Raw genomic sequence first — 21377 nt, 5'->3', positions numbered from 1 at the left:
TTCTCCACAGTGTAAACCTTTTCTCCGCGGGATAAATTTTTCTCTGCGGTGGAAGACAGAGAGAGAGAGAAATGGGGTTTAACGTCCACTCGACACAAACTAGGTCATTTCGGGGCTAAGATATGGTTTAATTTTATTTCAATAATTCGCTTGCGCATAGGGGTCTTTAGCAGTGGGAGGAAACCGGAGGACCCGGAGAAAACCCACGAGGTTGGACAGGCGACCCTATTCCTTGTCACGTACAACTGGGGATTCGAAACCACGCCAGTCGACTCAATGACAGACTTTATGATACAGTGCACGCACGCTAACCGTTCAGCCATCCACACACCCCCCCCCTGCGGTGGAAGACTTTTCTCCGTAGTGGAAACCTTTTCTCTGCAACAAATCATGTGATTTACCACTTCGGAGAAAATGTTTACACTGCAGAGAAAATTTTACACTTCGGAGAAAGGTTAACACAGTTCGGAGAAAGGTTAACACAGGGCGGGGAAAAGATTTACACCGCGGAGAATAGGTTTCCACTGCGGCGAAAAGGTTTTCAGCGCGGATAAAACTTTACACTGCGAAGAAAAGGTTTCCACCGCGGAGAAAAGGTTTACACCGTGGAGAAAACTTAATACCGCTGAGAAAAGGTTTCCACCGCGGAGAAAAGGTTTTCCATGTTTTATTGATTTATCATAGTTTTCATTGCGATTTCTCATATGAGGTAAATTGCAAGTAATGGAATCAACGTATGGCACTAACAGCCCACCGTAATCTATCTACTATAGTCGACCTACAAATTAAGTTTGCCAGGTGAAAACAAACACAATATGCCTATATATCTCAACCTATTTAGCTACGTTCTCGTATAGGCTACGTAGCTCTATTATACCACTGGCACTGAACAGCGAAAATTCCACACGTGCTTTTGCTACCTACGTAGCCTGTAGTGTTGGTCCTTCTCCTTATCGAAAACATTCTGACATTGGAAACTTATAGTAATGTGGAATGTAGACCTGGACTTGATAACCGCTTATTCACAAAATGCTAAGGTTATTGATTCTCCACGACGTTCGACTGATAATTATATTATCGTTTTCAAAAAGCGCGCGATGGTTTAGTCTCGTTTATTTGATACACGTACACCGCACCTTTTTACGGCAAATCGGGTTGGGCATATAGTGTATGACCCGATTTACCAGCGGAAGACGATTATTTGCTTTAAAATTCCCCATAATTACGCTTGTTTCCTACTATTGTCTACATTGTTATTTTTCTGTTTTGAAATTATTGAGAACGGAGTCTGTAGAGATAACGATAGACCATTAATAATTGGCATTTATTTGAGCGAAGTTTGATAGGCCCTATATCACAGATCTTTATTATCATATCAGTGATCAGAGAAAATGAGTACTGTTAATAGTTCTTATAGCCAAACTTCAGCCAAAACTGACTGGAATGTATCAGATGATGAGGATGAAAATGAGGATGTTGATTTCAAATTAAATGAATTAATATGTGAAGGTGACTGTCAACATGGTAAGTATAGGCAGATAGTCTAACAGCTAGGTACAGTTTCAGAGTACTGGCTTAAAATTACAAGAAATAGAAACAATTTACAATTTATTAGTAGATGCTCTAGAAGCTAAAGTTAATATCCAATTGACTCTAAATTTATACACAGTGTTTAAGGTCATGTGATGAAGAAGTCTCTTGGTTTTCAATGATTTTCGATAATTACGTCCAGAGTTTTAGCCCTTGATCACTTTGAAAAATCTTGTGTACGCTCTAGAGGCTAAAGTTAATATCCGATTGACTTTAAATTTATACACAGCGTTTTAGGTAATGAGACGAAGAAGCCTAGTGATTTTCGATGATTTCCAATAATTACTGCCCATAAATATATCACCAACGTTTCGGGGCAATGTCATTTGTAATGAATGTGTATTTACATTTAAAGAAAAAGGGTATACCATGAAATAGTAGAACGAAATTTTATGGAATTTATTGCTAATGTTTTGTACTGATCACATAACTGTCATGTGGTACCTTTGACCGTAGCCTGCCAGCAGGGTCAGTTGCATACAAAGTCATTGTAAGTCCTCTTGAGATTCCAGTTGCAAACAGGGCCGTATTTAGCGGGGTGCAGGGGGTACATTGCACCCCCAGAAAAATGAGGCGCCCCGGGAAATTGTGCCCTCCCACCCCATCCAAAAAAACAAAAATTATTTGACAATCTTTCAATTATAAAATAATACACTTGATTATGACCACACAGTGATGCTCTTAAGGCACTGATCAGACGATCGGTTTTAAGGGCGCCCACACGCCAATGGGTTCGTTTACCCTGATCGAAACTTTCTTATATCACATACGTGGAGGCTATGGCGCCCCACCACTCTGCTACACCCCCACTTTTAAAATCCTACATACATTCCAGTTGCAAATAGTTGTATGTACTAAATGTGCACGGGCAACCTGAACTATCACAACGGAATGCAAGAAGACATAAGCCCCACTTAAAGGAGCTAAACCTGTAAGACAGTATTATTCATAATCTTTGACATAAAAAAACTGAATTAGAATTTAATATTGGTTCATTTCAATCAATATGGATGCTGTTATCTTACCGTGAAACTGGGAGTATGGGTAGGGGCGTAAATGTGGAGGGGTGTGGGGGGGGTACACCCCCCCAGGAAGAAAAGTAGTCAGTCGCAAAATAAGTGCAGTCGGTCGCAAAATAAGAGCAGTCGGTATCAAAATAAAGTGCTCACTGCATACTTCATGCTACTCACGCAAAACTTTAATATAAAATAACCTTGTCAACTTATCATGTTTGAAAAAATGTTGTGTTTCACTCTTGTTCTGTTGTGAGTATGTTTGTCTATGAACAAAATTTCCCCCAGGGTCAAAAGTAGTCGGTCTCAAAATAAGTGCAGTCACTGCAGTCGGTCTCAAAATTATGCATCGGCGACTCAATGAATTAATGAGGTAAACAAACAATGCCAGAATAGATCCAAAATACTATGTATTTGTGTGAATCCATGAGCCTAAATTGCATACGTCACACAAAACTATAGTATAAAATAACCATGTCTGCTTGTCATGTTTGAAAAAATGTTGTGAGTATGTTGTTCTATGAAATGCTTTTCCCTCATGGCAAAAAAATAGTCGGTCTCAAAAAAAAGTACTCACCGCAGTCGGTCTCAGACAAATAGGCCACAAGATTCTGTCTCATTTCTTATCCTCTTGTTAGCGAGAATTTGGTTCCATTTGCCATGACAATGACTAATTCCAAAAAATTAAAAGCTCAGTTACATATCTGAATTTTTTTCGCGCCTGCTTCGCTCAATTTCATTATAACATTATTCTTCTATTCCTCTGTTTCTTATACTGTCTCAGCACTATCATATTCATGATTATAGTGACCTCCCTGTTATACTGGTGTGTGGGCCGTGGGGCGTCAGACTATACAACTGTTATGTCAACTCTTGCGAAACAGGCGGAATTGACAGGGGCAGATCTCGAGATTCTGTCCCATTGGCTGAAATTGGCTCACATTTTTGGTCCTCTCGTCCTCAAGACTTTCTCCCAGCAATGACCTCAAATGCTAGGATATTGACTCAATTTTTCAAAATGTTCTCAGGTTGCTCAATGTTATAGGCACAATCATCATATATGACATAAACTTTATGTCAACTTAAATAAAACTGCTTTCCGGCGAGACAACGATCGGCGAACAACTATATAATTATACAATACTGTCTATTTTCTAATGGGACGCTTAATCTTATAACCAGTATTTTGTTGACATTCATTGTGGGGTGGGATTTTGGATGGCGCCCTAGATTTGGAACCACCCCACCCCACCCCACCCCCTATTCCCAGCTTCTAGATCTGCTCTGCACATGGCCCCTAGAAAACTCGCACCTGTGGTGCGCAGTTCCTGACTGCGTCACTCGTACTGGGGGTATGTGCATCAGTCGGTCGCATTTTGGCTAAACACCCCCCCAAACAAAATCATTATGTACGCCCCTGAGTATGGGCTACTAATATTTAATACATGATAACATTTCAAAATCATTTCGTGATATCTGCAGGTTTTAGTCTATGGTCTTGAGTGCCCTTTGTAATAAGAAAACCCGATGAACAAACTGCAAAGCAAAAAATATATCACTGTGTAAATAATTAGAAATGGCTGATCCACAAATGACTTAAAAGGTAAACTCGTAGAGTTGACTAATCAGACACAAATGACTGCCATTTAATTTGGACTGTTCACATATTTCACAGAAAATTACTGATAGGAAATTACAATAAAGATTTTAAAGATTGAATGTAAATCAGTTTATATACATTCAGTTTAAAGTTGCAATTTCATATTTTTAAGTTATATTTTTAAAATTTATTAAAATAAAGCCTTAAAATAGATGGTATCTATAAACAGTCCTACCTTGTTAAAGAATAATCCTATTAATCCTATAATTCACTATTGCCAGTTGAGAAATTGGCAAAAATATCATTTTCATCTTCAAATTCAAACGTTTGAAGATAGCTACTCCATGGTGGAGAATAGAAAACTAGGGAGGTAATTGTGTTATTATTTCTGGTGTAAATGAGTTTTAAGTGTGAGAATGACACCTATGATCGTATAATAGTGAGTTGACAACCTATTGAGCAAAAGACATAGAAATAATTATGTTTTGACTTTTTATACGCCCACATTGAAATGTGGTCATATATTGTCGTCGCCCCCGTCAGTCCGTCTGTCGGTCCGGCGACCACAAGTTAATATCTGATTGACTTTAAATTTATACACAGTGTTTAAGGTCTTGAGACGAAGAAGCCTATTGATTTTCAGCGATTTCCGATAATTACTGCCAGAGTTATGGCCCTTGATTACTTTGAAAAATCTTGTGGACACTCTAGAGGCCAAAGTTAATATCCGATTGACTTTCAATTTATACACAGTGTTTAAGGTCATGAGACGAAGAAGCCTATTGATTTTCAGCGATTTCCGATATTTACTGCCAGAGTTATGGCCCTTGATCACTTCAAAAAATCTTGTGGATGCTCTAGAGGTTAAAGTTAATATCTGATTGAGTTTCAATTTATACACAGTGTTTAAGGTCATGAGACGAAGAAGCCTATTGATTTTCAGCGATTTCCAATAATTACTGCCAAAGTTATGGCCCTTGATCACTTTGCAAAATCTTGTGACGCTCTAAAGGCTAAAGTTATCATCCGATTGACTTCAGATTGATACACAGAGTTTAAGATCTTGAGACAAACAAGTATATTGATTTTCAATGAATTTTTATGACTTGAACAGCTAAATCCATGATATTAAAAGCTTTGCATACAAAACGTTAGCATGGGGCAGAACTTTATAAAAACCAAACAAATTCTAATAGTTTTCCGATAATTACTTAGTGAGTTGTTGCTCTTAATCAGATTTTAGTGTATTATAAATGTTTCATTACCGAAAAAAGTAAAAATATGCGACAACCCTTGTTGACTGCCCGGACGATTTAGCCGCTGTCTTTTAGAAAATATGAAATTGTAACATTAAGGTTCAAAACAATGGAGGTTTAGCTCCTTTAATGTAACATAAACAACTACTTCACCATACTTTTTAATAAACTAATATTTTATTAGGTCAATGCCTTGATGGAATTCGAAGATGAGCATTTTCTGCTTAGGGTAAGCAGAGATAAGCAATTTGATTGGTTGATGATTTGGGACACGATAACTTTAGTTCTAATTAAGTGAGAGTGAGAACACTTGGTGTATATCTTTATTACATCAATACCTTGACTAAGTTTGATAATGAACATTTTCTGCTGAGGGTAAGCAGAGCGATAAGCAATTTGATTGGTCGGAACTTTAGAACACAATAACTCTCCTTTTAATTATGGTAGAATGGCGTTCATTAGGTGAATGCCTTGATGGAGTTTGATGATGAACATTGTCTGCTTACGGTAAGCAGAGATAAGCAATCTGATTGGTTGATGCTTTGGGGCACGACAACTTTGGTTATAATGAAGTGAGAGTGATGAAACTCCAAATATAGATTCATTATATCATTACCTTGACAAAGTTCAATGGTGAGAATATTCTGCTTAGGCTAAGGAGCGATTGATTGATCAAGACTTTGGAACATAACAACTCTGCTTTTAATCGAGTTAGAATGTTTAAACTTGATGTAGATGTTCATTAGGTGAATGTCTTGACTGAGTTCAATGATTAACATCTCGAGCCGAAGCTAAGCAGAGCTAATCAATTTCATTGGTTGATGCTTTGGGACAAGATAATCTTGATTCTATCTGATAGAGAATGATAAAACTTGGTGTATAGTTTGATTGCTCGATACATTTGCGATTAATTAATATGTGTCATCTATTTATTTTGGGATTTGTGCGGGGGACATCTGCCTCACTGTTGACTTGTTATCTACAGCAACTGATGGACAAACAGTTACAAAGAAAATTAAAGAGAAAGTCAAGGAATTATTTGAGAAATTACCTGTCAAACAAAGGTATTAATTTTTGTTGTATATGTAGACTAAGAGTTAAAAACTTCAATGACTTAATCAATGCTTCTGCCTATTTAGATGAAATATTTTCAGTGATGTTGATTTGGCCTTAGGGGCAAAGCAGATGCATATTTCTGACATATTTCGACATTTTAAATGCTTCAACAAAGATTTGTTCAAAGCATATTATGCCATTCTAAAAAAAAAATATTTGATTTAGTCAAGGAAATGTCTTATTTTGTAGGCATTCATATTCTCACTGAATGAAACCCTCTAAGCACGCTTGCTAATAACCATGAATGAGCTATTAAGATCATTGGGCCTCTTCTACATGTATACAGTTTGATAACTGAAAATAATGAAGGAGATATTTTTCTGACATGCTGATTAATCATATGTTGTTTTGTAGTACTGGTAACCCAAATGCTCATGTGAGTTGGGAAGACTTCTATGGGCCCGATTCTGAAGATGAATATGAAAACAAAGGTGGAAAGAGATTAATGGTAGTTATACAGAATGAGACATTTTATGAATCGCATAAGCGTATTGGGTGTACAGCTGATAGAAAGGCTCTGAAAAAAACATTTAAAAATCTTGGTTTCAGGGTTAAATGTTTTAAAAATCTTGAAGCCAGACAAATAGGAAAAACGCTTCAAGAAGGTAAATGATAAACTACAATGTATTAAAGCAGATGAGCTAATAATATGAAATGAAATGGGATTTAACATCCTACTGTTTTGCTCCGAACCGGGCTAATGAAGACGGGCATACGCCATACAGTGTGCTATGAGGGAAATTTTGCCGGAACAGCGGCACTATGACGAATTCCAACTGTCAAGGTATCTTTAACATGCACGCCAATGTGATCATAGGACCTCGGTTTTTCGTCTCATCCGAATGACTAGACAGCTGTCCTTCTCAGGCCCTCCCTCCTGCATCACTGGCAAGGGGGAACCACGACGGAAAATCTGGATGAACTTTCTCGGCCAATGCAGGGATCGAACAATCGGCCTCCAGGCAAGCGAGCCAGTGTCTTACCTACTTACCCACCGTGACCCCCTAGCTAATAATATGACTCGGGTAAAATTATATAATGATATAATAATGTTTCTGTAGTTTGTCTTGTACGTATGTTTGCCATGTCGGTTTTGTTTTGTGTAGTGTTGTCTTACTATTAGTAAATTGTATTATTTATGTTTTAGCAAGCAAGGACTTTATTCATGGAGAGGCTGATTGTTTTGCTTGTGTTATTTTAAGTCATGGTGGTGAATTTTATACAAATGCTCACGAAAGAAAAAATATGATATATGGTGTTGATGAAAGTAGAATATCAGTGGAACGTATCATGAATTATTTTGATAGTCAGAATTGTCCTGCTTTACAGGGTAAACCTCGGCTTTTCTTTGTACAGGTAAGAGTAAATAATTTAAATCATTTCATCAGTTTTATTTTAAATTTAAAAGTTGGGGATCACAGTGGCTAAATGGGTAAGAATCTGGCTCGCTAGCCTGGAGATTGGCCGAGAGAGTTCATCCCGATTTCCTGGTGTGTTTCCCCTTGTCAGTGATCAGGGATGCAGGACGGAGGGCCTGACAAGGACAGATGTCTAGTCGTTAGATGGGGTGAAAAACCAAGGTCCAGTGTGCACGTAAAAGATCCCTCGACAGTTTGAATTTGATATAAGAGTAGGCCGTAGTGCCGCTGTCCGGGCAAAATTTCCCTCATAGCACACTGTATGGTGTATGCCTGTCTTCATTAGCCCAGTTCGGAGCAGAACAGTAGGACGTTAAACCCCATTTCATTTCATTTCATTTTAAAAGTTCATTGCCTGTTCTTCACTTTAAACAAACACAGATCAAGGATTTTTGGGGACCGGACGTCAGATATAATTAACGTTGTTGTATATTGTTGTGATGCTAATCATCTGCATGTTAGTACTATAAAAGCTGTACTTGACAACTTATCTGTTTGTGATTGGTATGGTTTTTCTATTGCATTGACATAAAGAAGTCTACTGATTTTCAGCCTCCAGTGTTATGACCCTTTGTCACAAAATCTTTTTAGTTAGCACTTTTTTGGTTGTAGTTATTAATCTAATGTTAGGGGCAAGGACCGAACCCCCTTGTCCAACACCCTTTATTCTGATTTTAAATAGATTGTATATGATGTATACTTTTGAATTAAAGGCATGTCGTGGTAAAGATAGTGATGCTGGAGAAAATATTCAACTACTAGGAAAAAATACAAGTCAAAGGGAAACTATAAAAGAGGTATTTACATATTTTTATACGCTCACAATTCCTTGTTGACATTCTAGAGGCTAAAGCCAGTGGGACGATTTACCCAGTACTACCCAATACAACCCCAATATCACCACATACTACACCATACTACGACATAATGGTGCAAAATGGGCATATTGCTTGATTTTTTTTTCAAAAATAGTGAGATATATCATATAGTTCAATATTATTTCATTACCTCACTTGTGCGAAGGGGTGTTTAACATAGAGATGAAACCTGGGGAGAGAAATGGGGTTTAATGCCCACTCGATTTTATTTCAATAATTCGCTTGCATGTAGGGCTCGTTAGCAGTGGAAGGAAACCAGGTGCAGCGTTTATTCATTTAGGTGGTAATCCCCCCTGGATATATTTGTTCAACATCATTCGAAGAATGGGGGATGACAGTCTACTCTATGATTAATCTGAGTAGCACTCTAAAATCTATTTATCGGTTGCAATTGTACTGATGTGCTGCTATTTGACGATATTAGGTTGTTATTTTATACTATTGGGTAGTATTTGATAACTATTCGGTAGTATTGGGTTATTATTTGCATGTTTTGGGTGATATAGGGGGGCAAATGGAACAGCCAGACATCGATAATCGCATTTGAAGTACATTTCCCGCAATATAACTCACTATTTTTGAAAAAAATTAAGCAATATACCCATTTAGCATCATTATGTTGTAGTATTGGGTAGTGTGTGGCGATATTGAGGTGGTATTGGGTAGTATTGAGTGAATCGTTCCACCCGGCTGAAGCTATCATCCAAATGATTAGAAATTTATGCACACTGTTATAATGTTCATTAGCAGAAAAGGCCTATTTATTGTGGACGCGCTAGAGGCTATCATGTGATTGATACAATCCTACGGATTTCTAATAATTACTTTCAGAGTTATTGCACTTGATCACTGAAAATTCTTGAGGATGCTGTCACCTCTTTAGGGTTCCATCTGATTGAAATGTTGTTTATGTTAATTCTAGGAAGAATCCTATTAAAATTTAAGTCAATATTTCCAAGAAAACAACAGGAAAAATGAATAATTGATATTTTTAGTCCTGCCAAGTCAAAGAAATAAAACTGTTTTATATCACGATATTTATGTGGATCAAAACAATTTAAGAGTGTTTGTGTACCTATGGATAATTTTGAGTGACAGGTTATATTTACTGAAGTGACAAAAAAACATAAACACTTCCATCACCCACAAAAGAATAAATATTAGACAACCCTTGTCAACTTTTCAACACCCACAAAAGAATAAATATTAGACAACCCTTGTCAACTTTTCATATGATTTAGCTGCTATCTGCATATGTTTTAACCGATCTTACAATCACAAGGCAGAGTAGCATTTATTAGAGTAGCTAAGTCTCTAACTCAATATCATCAAAAATCTTCGACATTGAAAACACGATTTATTTGTCGCTTTAAATCAACATTGATGTTATGATCTGACAGGGAAAAGATAACCTTCTGATATCCAATATTTAAGACAAAATAAACATTTTACAATTGGTACACGAATCGTGTACCATAATGCGTTACAGTGCTATTTGTAATAAGGGACTCGAAAAACGAGGCTAGGCATATTCCACAAGTCATGTCAAACGGTGACACTATATTCTCATCTGGAGAGCATGCCCAATAAATACTATCAGCATAGACTGGAAAAACCAGACGCTGGAGATTGAAATTAGATTAAGAATACTGACGTATTTCGCCGAACCTAACAGATTAGAAATTACAGTAAAAACAGAAACGATTGAATATAAATCAATTTATATACATTCATATTACATATGCGACCCATTTGTGTCAATTTCTAGTTCCCAAATATTAGCGACTTAGCTCCTTTAAGTCTTGCAACTATTGTTTTAATAGAAAACACAAGTAGATGCTGTACCAAGCATATCTTCCGAAGCCATTAATGATCAGGAAATAAGCATTTCTGATAGTCAGCCCATATTACCGATAGCAATAGAAGAGGATGGGCGACAGGGAAGAACGTCTGGAACTGGACCTGTGCCTGAAGACATGGATAATCAACTAATTATTATGCCCAGTCCTTGTTATACAGATTCACTAATTATGTTTTCATCACCACCAGGTAGAGTATAAAAATGTGTGGTTATTGTTGTTGTTCTTAGTGTTTAATGTCCGTTTCTTATTTTTATTTTTATAATCTTGGCGCACGCGTGAGGGTCTTTACTGTAGAAGGAAACCGGAGTACCCGGAGTATACAGGTAAAGCGTCACATACGCTCCAGGGGTCGAAATAAGGCTTGTCTACTTGTCGAATCCAAGTAACATTTTCAATGGACAAGTACTGAAGTAGAAAAAAATCTACTTGTCGCCGGCGACAACTAGAATAATATCTATAAAAATTCAGGCTCAAAATGTATGTCTGTTTTATCCATTCCAATAAAATTGGAAGAGGGGAACTTTTCATTTTAAAACAAATTAAGACGTTATTTAACAGCACGCGACAAGCTGTCCGCTTGTCGCCATAGTAGTGTGGTGGTGAATTTCTCCCTGAGTAACAAGACTGAAACTTATATGGTCCTTTTAAGTTCGCTCCATACGTCTGGGAAAGATTTCTTTGCATTAAAATAGTAACACTACTGAGTCTGTGAAAGCCATAATGCCATTGGCTATTCCTTTTTAATCACCCAATCACAGTCAACATTACATAACTCCATGGCAATCATGGCTCAGCTGTAGGTCATCAAATTGGCGATTTACGATATTAAAATGGATGTTGTGATTAAAATTTAATTTTGTCGATAATGTTTTGGGGTAAATGGCGGAAAAAATCTTAAAATTTTAATCTCATACATGTATATATGTCCTTGCTTGACGATTAATTACCTTGAAATTTGAATGCCAATCACAACCATGTGGCGAACAGGCGGCATACATCGATAAAAGCCTATCATTGGTCTTAAAAAAATAAAATAAAATATTAGAAAATTCTTTCCGAAGAAAATTAAATATTTTGATTGTTGAATTCCATTTGCTGTGGTTCATTTGGAATGTAAAATATATACACGCATGCCTGATTGGATACCGTATTATTTCAAATTACATTATCACCATGGGTCGGAAACGTGCGGACAACGAACGAGTCGGAATAGTATGGTGGCTGATAGTGGCCATGTTAAATCTCGCCCTTTTCATAACGCGACATCACGACAGTATTGACGCAATCATACGACACTTTATTCTGTCGTATCATCGTGTTATTTTTATCGTAACGTCGAGATGTCGACTTATTGTCCTAGTCTTTTTCTACAAGTCACAAAAATACAGCTGTACTCATTACATCATATATAGGCCTAAGTAGTAGATTTGATAAATATAAAAGAGATAGTAGGAAAACGTTGATTAATTATTTGTTTTCTCAAAATAATGAAACATTTTGTGTCCACAAGTGAATTATATTTGGTATTATATTTAAAAAATCTAGAATTACAATAGCAGGACCAAAGTGAGTTAACTAAGTTAATTCCTTGAAGAAAAAGTGGTGTCGGGAGGTATCGAACAAGTAAGCATTCATTGCCATGTGTACGACACCCACCAATATTTATAGATGACTGGGGCGATAGTTTAAAAATGATTTCAGAAGACAGGGTGGGAAGGGGATTGTAAAAAACCCAAATCGGGTCACATTCTTTAAAATCACAGCATTATCATAGTGCAGCACGTCACCCCAATAGTTGCAGGAGTTTTTTTTTTTTTGAATGAGGTGGAGAAAACGATTCGCAGTCTGTCATTGAGTCAACTGGCGTGGTTTTGAATCCCCGGTTGTACGTGACAAGGTGTAGGGTCGCCTGTCAAACCTCGTGGGTTTTCTCCGGGTCCTCCGGTTTCCTCCCACTGCTAAAGACCCCTACGCGCAAACGATTTATTGAAATAAAATTAAACCATATGTTAGTCCCGAAATGACCTAATTTGTGTCGAGTGGACGTTAAACCCCCTCTCTCTCTCTCTCTCTCTCTCTCTCCCCCATTTGACATCACTAATGGGATTGAGGCCTAGATGAGTAAAAATAGGCCCAGTAATATCTTCAACTATGAACACACTCTAAAAGCCTCATACCCCCCCCCCCCTCCACGTCACCCAAATAGATGCAGGAGTTTTTTTATGAGGTGGAGAAAACGTTTCGCAGCCGTTATTGACCTTATCGCATATAGGCTTGCATCCGTTTGACATCACTGATGGGATTGGGGCCTAAATGAGTAAAAAAAGGCCAAGTAATATCTTCAACTATGAATACACTCTAAAAGCCTCATACCCCACCCCACGTCTCTTATTTAGTTTTACAAATAATTCCAGAATCAATAAAATGGTATCAATGATGTTTGATACAACTGGAAAATAATATGTCAAAAATTGATTAAACATGAGAAATATTATTACATATTGAATCCGTATCAGTTAAACGTACATTTACTCAATATGTTCCTTCCAATGGATCATCATTTAACATGAAACAAGAAAAGCAGCGATCGAAGAAAAAGATTTAAAAACACACACATTTCAATATGACAGTAGTGATTCGGTCATGCATTTACATTCGAGAGTGTCATGCTTTCTTTGAAAGTAATGATTGTGCCAAATTTGAACAAAGTCAGTTTACATTCGCGGCCTATAGGTAGAGTGTTGACAGATCAAACGTACAAAAAAACAAAGAAAAAACCAGACCTATAAAAATATATTTCTAAAACTCTTTTAATTTTGAAATAATATTGTTTTCGCGTGTGCTAAGTGTTTTAGCGAATACATGTAGTTACAGAAAGGGTCTTGTAGATTAAGACTATAGCGCATGTGCAGTTTCAAACTTCCGAGACGACAAGTCGACAAGTCGATGATACGACAAAACCAAACTGTTGTATCATCGACTTGTCGACTTGTCGTCTCGGAAGTTTGAAACTGCACATGCGCTATAGTCTTAATCTACAAGACCCTTTCTACAACTATTCGCTAAAACACTTATCACACGTGAAAACAATATAATTTCAAAATTAAAAAAGGTTTAGAAAATATATTTTCATAGATCTGTTTTTTTTAAGGTGTTATCTGTCAACCCTCTGGTATAACTACAGACTGCGGAACTAGATGTTCAAATTTGGCATAATCATTACTTTCAAAGACAGGATGGCATGAAATGAAATGCGATGGGGTTTAACGTCCTACTGTTCTCTCCTAAGCTGGGCTAAAGACGACGGGCATACGCCATACAGTGTGCTATGAGGGAATTTTGCCCGGGAAGCGGCGCTACGGCCCGCTCTTATATCGAAATCCAACTGCCAAGGGATCTTTTATGTGCACGCCAATGTGTACACAGGACCTCGGTGTTTCGTCCCATCCGAATGACTAGACAGCTGTCATTGTCAGGCCCTCCGTCCTGCATCACGCCGGTAAATCTTGATGAATTTTGTCGGCCAATGCAGGGATCGAACCAATCTGTGAAAAAAGTCGTCTAATATCTCTGTAAAAGATGACTGTTTTCAAGACATGCAATCACGTCACGCGGTGTCAATCATTGGACCAATGGCGCATGCATTGTTTATATAAGACGTAACTGCTTCGGGTAGAATGATGCCTTTTACTCATTTTAATACCCATTTACGCTACATAGGAAATATTTTTTACCTACAAATACTTCAAATGTCTTTATTTATTTTTCTAATACATAAAAAAAAATTTTTTAGAATTAAATTTGTCGGAGGAATAATGTTAATATTGGGGACTCATTAAGTCGCATCGATGTCATTCTTATCAGAGGCCTAGCGAATATTCACTTCTGATCAGTATGGGATCGAACACCCGACCTCCAGGCTAGCTAGCCAGCGTCTTGCCCACGTAGCCACGCGATCCTCTGAAAGGATGATACTCTCGGGTGTAAATACATGACCGAACCACTACTGTCATATTGAAGACGGGCATACGCCATACTATGAGCGAAATTTTGCCAGGACAGCGCACTGTGGCCTACCATTATATCGAATTCCAACTACCAAGGGATATTTTACGTGCCAGGCCCTCTGTCCAGCACAACTGACAAGACCTCGTCGGAAAATCTGGATGAACTTTCTCGTCCAATGAAGGGATCGAACACCCAGCTTTCGGGTTACCGAACCAACGTCTTACCTGCCTAGACACTGCGACTCCCCCGCAAAATATCAAGCACCAAAAACAATGGATCGAGGCCTAGATGATTACACACTATGAAAGCCTCATACGCCCCCCCCTCCCCACATCTCTTATTTTGTTTTACAAATAATTTCAGAATCAATAAAATGATATCAATGATGTTTGATACGACTGAAAAATAACATGTATAGCATTGATTAAACAACATAGGTAGTAATGAGAAATATTACATATTGAATCCGTATTAGTGATAGCGTAGATTTACTCAATACGTTCTTTCCAATAGATCATCATTTAACTTGAAACAAGGGAAACAGTCGATCGAAGAAAACAGATTTTAAAAAAAAAACAGGTTTCAATGTGACAGTAGTGCTTCGGTCATGCATTTACCTCCGAGAGTGCAACCCTTTCTTTGAAAGTAATGATTGTGCCAAATTTGAACAAATTCCATCTAGATTCGTGGCCTGTAGGTAGAGTGTTGACAGATCAAATGTAAAAAAAAAACCAAAAAAACCCCAAAAAACCCCAGACCTATAAAAATATATTTTCTTAAACTCTTTTAATTTTGAAATTATATTGTTTTCACATGTGCTAAGTGTTTTAGCGAATATTTATAGAAGGTAATATAATCCTTAGTGGCATTTAGCAATTGGAAACATAACAAAACTGACACAGTTATATGGGACAACAATCACTGTTTTATTATACACAAGCACAACGTTTAGATAAATATACTCTTATCGTTATCAAGCACAATGATAACGATAAGAGAATACTTATCGAAACGTTGTGCTTGTGTATAATAAAACAGCGATTGTTGTCCCATATAACTGTGTCAGTTTTGTTTTTTTATTTATAGAAGGGTCTTGTAGATAAAGACTATAGCGCATGTGCTGTTTTAAACTTCCGAGACGACAAGTCGACAAGTCGATGATACGACAGTTTAGTGTTTTGTCGTACCGTCGTATCATCGACTTGTCGTGGCGATAAGTCGATGATACGACAGCACGACAAAATAAGGTCGATGATACGACAAAATCAGACGATCTTACGACAGTTTGTTCTGTCGTATGATCGCCCGATTTTATCGTAAGATCGTGTGATTTTGTCGTGCCGTCGTATCATCGACTTATCGCCACTGTAAGTCGATGATACAACGACACGACAAAATCACACGATCTTACGACAAAATCACGCGATCTTACGACAGAACAAACTGTCGTAAGATCGCGTGATTTTGTCGTGTCATCGACCCAATTTTGTCGTGCCGTCGTATCATCGACTTATCGCCAAAACAAGTCGATGATACGACGACACGACAAAAAGCGAAACTGTCGTATCATCGACTTGTCGTCTCGGAAGTTTAAAACTGCACATTGCACATGCGCTATAGTCTTAATCGACAAGACCCTTTCTATAACTATTCGCTAAAACACTTGGCAAATGTGAAAATAATATAATTTCAAAATTAAAATAGTTTTAGAAAATATATTTTTATAGGTCTGGTTTTTTTTTCGTTTTATCTGTCAACACTTTACCTACAGGCCGCGAATCTAGATGGACTTTGTTCAAATTTGGCACAATCATTACTTTCAAAGAAAGGATGACACCCACGGATGTAAATGCATGACCGAACCACGACTGTCATATTGAAACTTGTTTTTTAAAATCTTTTTTTCTTCGATCGGCTGCTTCCCTTGTTTTCAAGTTAAATGGTGATCCATTAGAAGGAACATTTTGAGTAAATGTATCATTGATACGGATTCGAAATGTAATATTTACTACCCTATGTTGTTTAATCAATTTTAGACACATTAATTTCCAGTCGTATCAAACATCATTGATAGGGACCTGCCATTTTATTGATTCCGAAATTATTTGTTAAACAAAATAAGAGGGGGGGGGGGTGCGTAGGGGACTTTCGGAGTGTGTTCATAGCTGAAGGCAATACTGGGCCTATTTTTAATCATCTAGGCCCCGATCCCATTAGTGATGCCAAACGGATGAATACGCGATAAGGTCAATAACAGCTGCAAATCGCTTTCTTCACCTCATAAAAAAACCTCCCCTGCACTTATTGGGATGGCGTGCTACACCAATGCAGTGATTTTCTGTGATCTGATTTGAGGTTTTATATAATCCCCTTCCCACTCTAATAAAATAAATTGGAAATCTTCTGAAATCGCTTCTAAACTATCGCTTCAGTAATCTATAAGTATTGGTGGGTGTCGTACACGAGGCAATGCATGCTTGTTCGATACCTACCGACACCACTTCTTATTCAAGGAATTAACATAGCTGACTCACTTTTGTCCTGCTATTATAATTCTAGATTTTTTGAATATAATACCAATAATTCAATTTTGGGCGCAAAATGTTTCATTTTTTTGAGAAAACGAATAATTAATCAACACTTTCCTATTATCTCTTTTGACGAGTCTTATTGTATCTAATCTGATGTAATGAGTGTAATGAGTACAGCTGTATTTTTTTGACTTGTAGAAAGAGACTATGCCAATAAGTCGACATCTCGACGTTAGGATAAAAATAACACGATGATACGACAGAGTTAAGTGTCGTATGATTGCGCCAATACTGTCGTGATGTCGTGTTGTCGCGTTATGAAAAGGGCGAGATTTAACATGGCCACTATCAGCCACCATAGAATAGCGAAGATTCTCGAGTGAGAAAACGGTCGTCATTTGTTTCATTACTTCCGCCAAAATGTGCTAAAGTGAACGCAGAGTCTGATTGTAAGCATCTCTTACAAATGAAATTAAAATACAATAAGTTTATTTATTATTAATTTTTTTTTTTTATTAAAAACGAAAATCAGTGGTGACAACTTGAAATGACCAAGTGACAAGTAAAACTTTACAAACATTTCAAACCCTGATACGCTCACACCAGGGATCAAAACCGCAAGCCAGAGCTGACCGGCCAACTAGAGGTCGAAGTGCGACACTCTAGACCACTAGGCCAACCCAATCTCTCCAATATAGTAATTACTGTTACAATTATTTATTTTATTTCCTTTTAATGTTGATAAAGGGTTAGCACCTGAAATACGTCCTGTATTAAAACAACTCTTGTTCTTGTCAAGTTCTTCACTTAGTGAATTTTACCTATATTTTATTTATATTTTATTTTGGTTTCCAACCCTATCACTAAGATCCGATCTTGCCTGTACTGTAAAGAAAAGGATTCTTCCACTCATCAGTAAGGAGTTAATGTGTAACAGTCTGGGATTTTATTTTTTTATAAACGTTAATTATGTCATGAGAAGCAACTCAATCGCAATGAAAATATATTTATAAAATATTTTGAATGCTAATCATAGGGTTAGCATTCTGCTACACTTTATTTGTCGACTATCAGTAATTAATAGGGCAAAAGGAACGTCAGATTGAAATTCAAAGTTTATAGATGGTCGACCCCAAGTTAACATAACCAACTATACTATTCAAAAAAAGTAGGGGATATTTGATTTTGGGGGCATAATACTAAAATATGCAAATGACTACGAAAAAAGTCACTATAGAACCTAACAGAAGAAACATTTCCAGTTACATGTGACGCCCAAACGTACCAATAGCTACCGCATGGAATGCAGGTGATGCTTGGGATCATCATGGGGGTCCAACCCAAGATTTGCACGACTCTGACTTTGAATGTTACAGTCATTGTGGCATTGAATTCCAGGGTGGAAACATCAGTTTAATTGTTTTAATGACCTGATCGCAAATTTTGATATGCGTCGGCTTACCCAAAATGAAAGGTTACGTGCCCTTGGCATGCTACAGATCGGCACAACACAGGCGGTTGTGGCGCGGACGATGAATGTTTCTCAGTCTGTCATAAGCAGGCTATGGTCCAGATACCGTGATACACAATCTGTACAGGACAGACCACGCTCAGGTCGACCAAGGGCGACAACTCAAGCCCAGGATCGATTTATCCGTACCTTGGCCTTGAGAAATCGTGTCATCACAGCAAATCAGATCAGCGCTCGTCTTCAAACAGACACTGGTGTGAGAGTGAGTGGCCAGACGATTCGGAATCGACTGCATAGGGGTCACCTTCGCGCCCGACGTCCTCGCGTGATCCCTTGTTTGAGAGATCATCACATTCAGGCAAGACGTCGTTGGTGTAGGGATCGTCAACACTGGGATAATCGACGCTGGAGCAATGTGATGTTTTCAGATGAGTCAAGGTTCACTGTTGATTTTTTGGACAGACGTAGGAGGGTGTGGCGTCATCGAAACGAGCGCTTCCAAGACGTTAACGTCATCAGACATGATTGATTTTGGGGTGGTTCTGTTATGGTGTGGGGAGACATCACTGTTGCTGGAAGAACGGCTTTACATGTTGTTGCAGGGCGTGTTACAGGCCAGTACTACCGGGACAACATCTTGGCAGTCCATGTTGTGCCGTTCGCACGACGTCATGGCCGCCGTTTCATCTTCCAGGATGACAATGCAAGATGTCACAGGGCCAGGATCGTTACAGGTTACCTCCAACAACAGAACATCACCACATTACCTTGGCCAGCACTGAGTCCCGACCTCTCCCCCATCGAGCATGTCTGGGACATGCTTGGACAGAGGTTACGCCAACGTCAACAACGTCCTGCCAATGTCCAAGAACTTGCTGCTGCGTTGCAACAGGAATGGGACAATCTGGACCAAAATGACCTTAGACGTCTCATTAGGAGTATGCCACGTCGGATCAATGCTTGTTTGGCAAACAGAGGAGGATTTACCTGTTACTGACTTGGTTGTGATGCTGTGGTAACTTTGCTGTTTGACCCCGGGTATCATTTTACCCGTATAACGGTCAGTCTGTGCCTTACTTAGTCTAACGATCATTTGGAATAAATCGATGAATGTGAACTTCATTTCATTTTGTCATTTGTTTCTTCGTCAGTTTCATTAGGTGACTTTAATAACACTTAAAAATCAAATATCCCCTACTTTTTTTGAATAGTATATATTCAAATATATTTATTGATTATAAAAACAGATCTGATGAGTTATAAATGGGAAATCCTATTCTATTTCAAATAAAAAATTCTGCCAATACTTGTGATATTTCAGTGTTTGCTGCCAGTAGCCAATAGCTATACAAAACATTGCAGACACAACAGCTTCTAGCTATTTACACCTGCTAACAATTAGTTGTAAGCTTTCAACTGTCTGCCAACTTTGCTCAGTAGAAAATACTTTAAAAAAACCAGTCACATTTGTGAATAACTTAATCCAAAATCACAGAATTGTTTCCCCCTCAATAACAAGAGAGTTTGATGTTGCTGTTGGTGGGCATTTTAAAGATACATTATGGGAGATAAGATAAAGAGCTGGCAGTTCTCTCTATAATAGTTAAAAACTAGATAATGTAAAGGGAATTTGCTGAAAATTTCAGTTGAATTGATCCATTCTTATCCGAGAATTTAGCGATTGAATTTTGGGCCCAGCCTACTAAAGTCAGTACGATAAAATACATTTTCTCGATTATCCATTTCTTGATTTAATCATGATGAGAGTTGAGCAGCAGATCGGATCCTAATCCAGTAAATATCGCAGGCTAGTGATGACATCGAGAGTTGATTATGGTCTGAATAAGTCAATTAATGTCTAATTGATAATTTATATAACATTTCAGGCCTTAAGAAAGACCTGCAATAGGCAGATTAAGCTCTTGCATATTGTATGTTGAAGGGGGGGGGGGGTCTAACAAGTCCCTGTCTGCATAGTATGATTGTACTATTAAATGATGTTTGATTTTGTTTTGTCTTTAAATATAGTTGGACTACATTATGCTATCCTATTTATCAAATTTTGAATTTATTTTACAGGTCATGTGTCATACACCATGACTAGTGGTTCATGGTTTATTCAAAGTCTGTGTGCTGAATTCAATAACTATTCTAATAATAAACCATTTGTTCACTACCTGACTAATACTTGTAGAAGAATTGCTTTAGACTTCAAGAGTTTGGATAAAGAACATGCAAAATATGATGATAAGGTGGTGGTACCTTGTATTTATTCTAGTCTTACAAAAGATCTAAAATTAGTTTAAAAGAATGGAATCAAAATCCAATATAGGGCATACGCATTTACATTAACAGTATATCAATTTGGAAAATCTTGGAGACATTGACACTCTAGAGACAAAGGTTAATATCTGATTGACTTGAAAGGTGTTCGCAGTGTTAAAGTTCACCAGAGGAAGAAACCTATTGTTTTTCAATAATTTCTGGTAACCCGAAAAGTTAAAGTTATCTGATAATTACCTTTAGAGTTATTGCCTTTGTTCAATTTTTTAAATCTTGTGGACAATGTAGAGATTAAAGTTATTAACCAATTGACTTGAAATATATTCACACTTCGAAGTGTAAAAAGTTCAT

The 21377-nt window shown here is 37.6% G+C and overlaps 1 protein-coding gene across 1 annotated transcript; it reads left to right on the top strand.

Annotated features, from left to right (window-relative positions):
* Nucleotides 1-1180: 1180 nt before the first annotated feature.
* LOC126811110 (caspase-3) lies at nucleotides 1181-21336 on the top strand. Its single transcript, XM_050536578.2, has 7 exons — nucleotides 1181-1524; nucleotides 6445-6523; nucleotides 6930-7180; nucleotides 7723-7931; nucleotides 8707-8790; nucleotides 10695-10920; nucleotides 20823-21336. Exons 1-7 carry the CDS (start codon nucleotides 1392-1394, stop codon nucleotides 21047-21049), a joined length of 1209 nt encoding a protein of 402 aa, XP_050392535.2. The 5' UTR covers nucleotides 1181-1391; the 3' UTR covers nucleotides 21050-21336.
* Nucleotides 21337-21377: the final 41 nt, after the last annotated feature.

The sequence above is a fragment of the Patella vulgata genome, chromosome 2 (assembly GCF_932274485.2).
Source record: "Patella vulgata chromosome 2, xgPatVulg1.2, whole genome shotgun sequence".
Lineage (NCBI taxonomy): Eukaryota > Metazoa > Mollusca > Gastropoda > Patellidae > Patella > Patella vulgata.
This window is presented reverse-complemented; position numbering and strand designations above follow the sequence as displayed.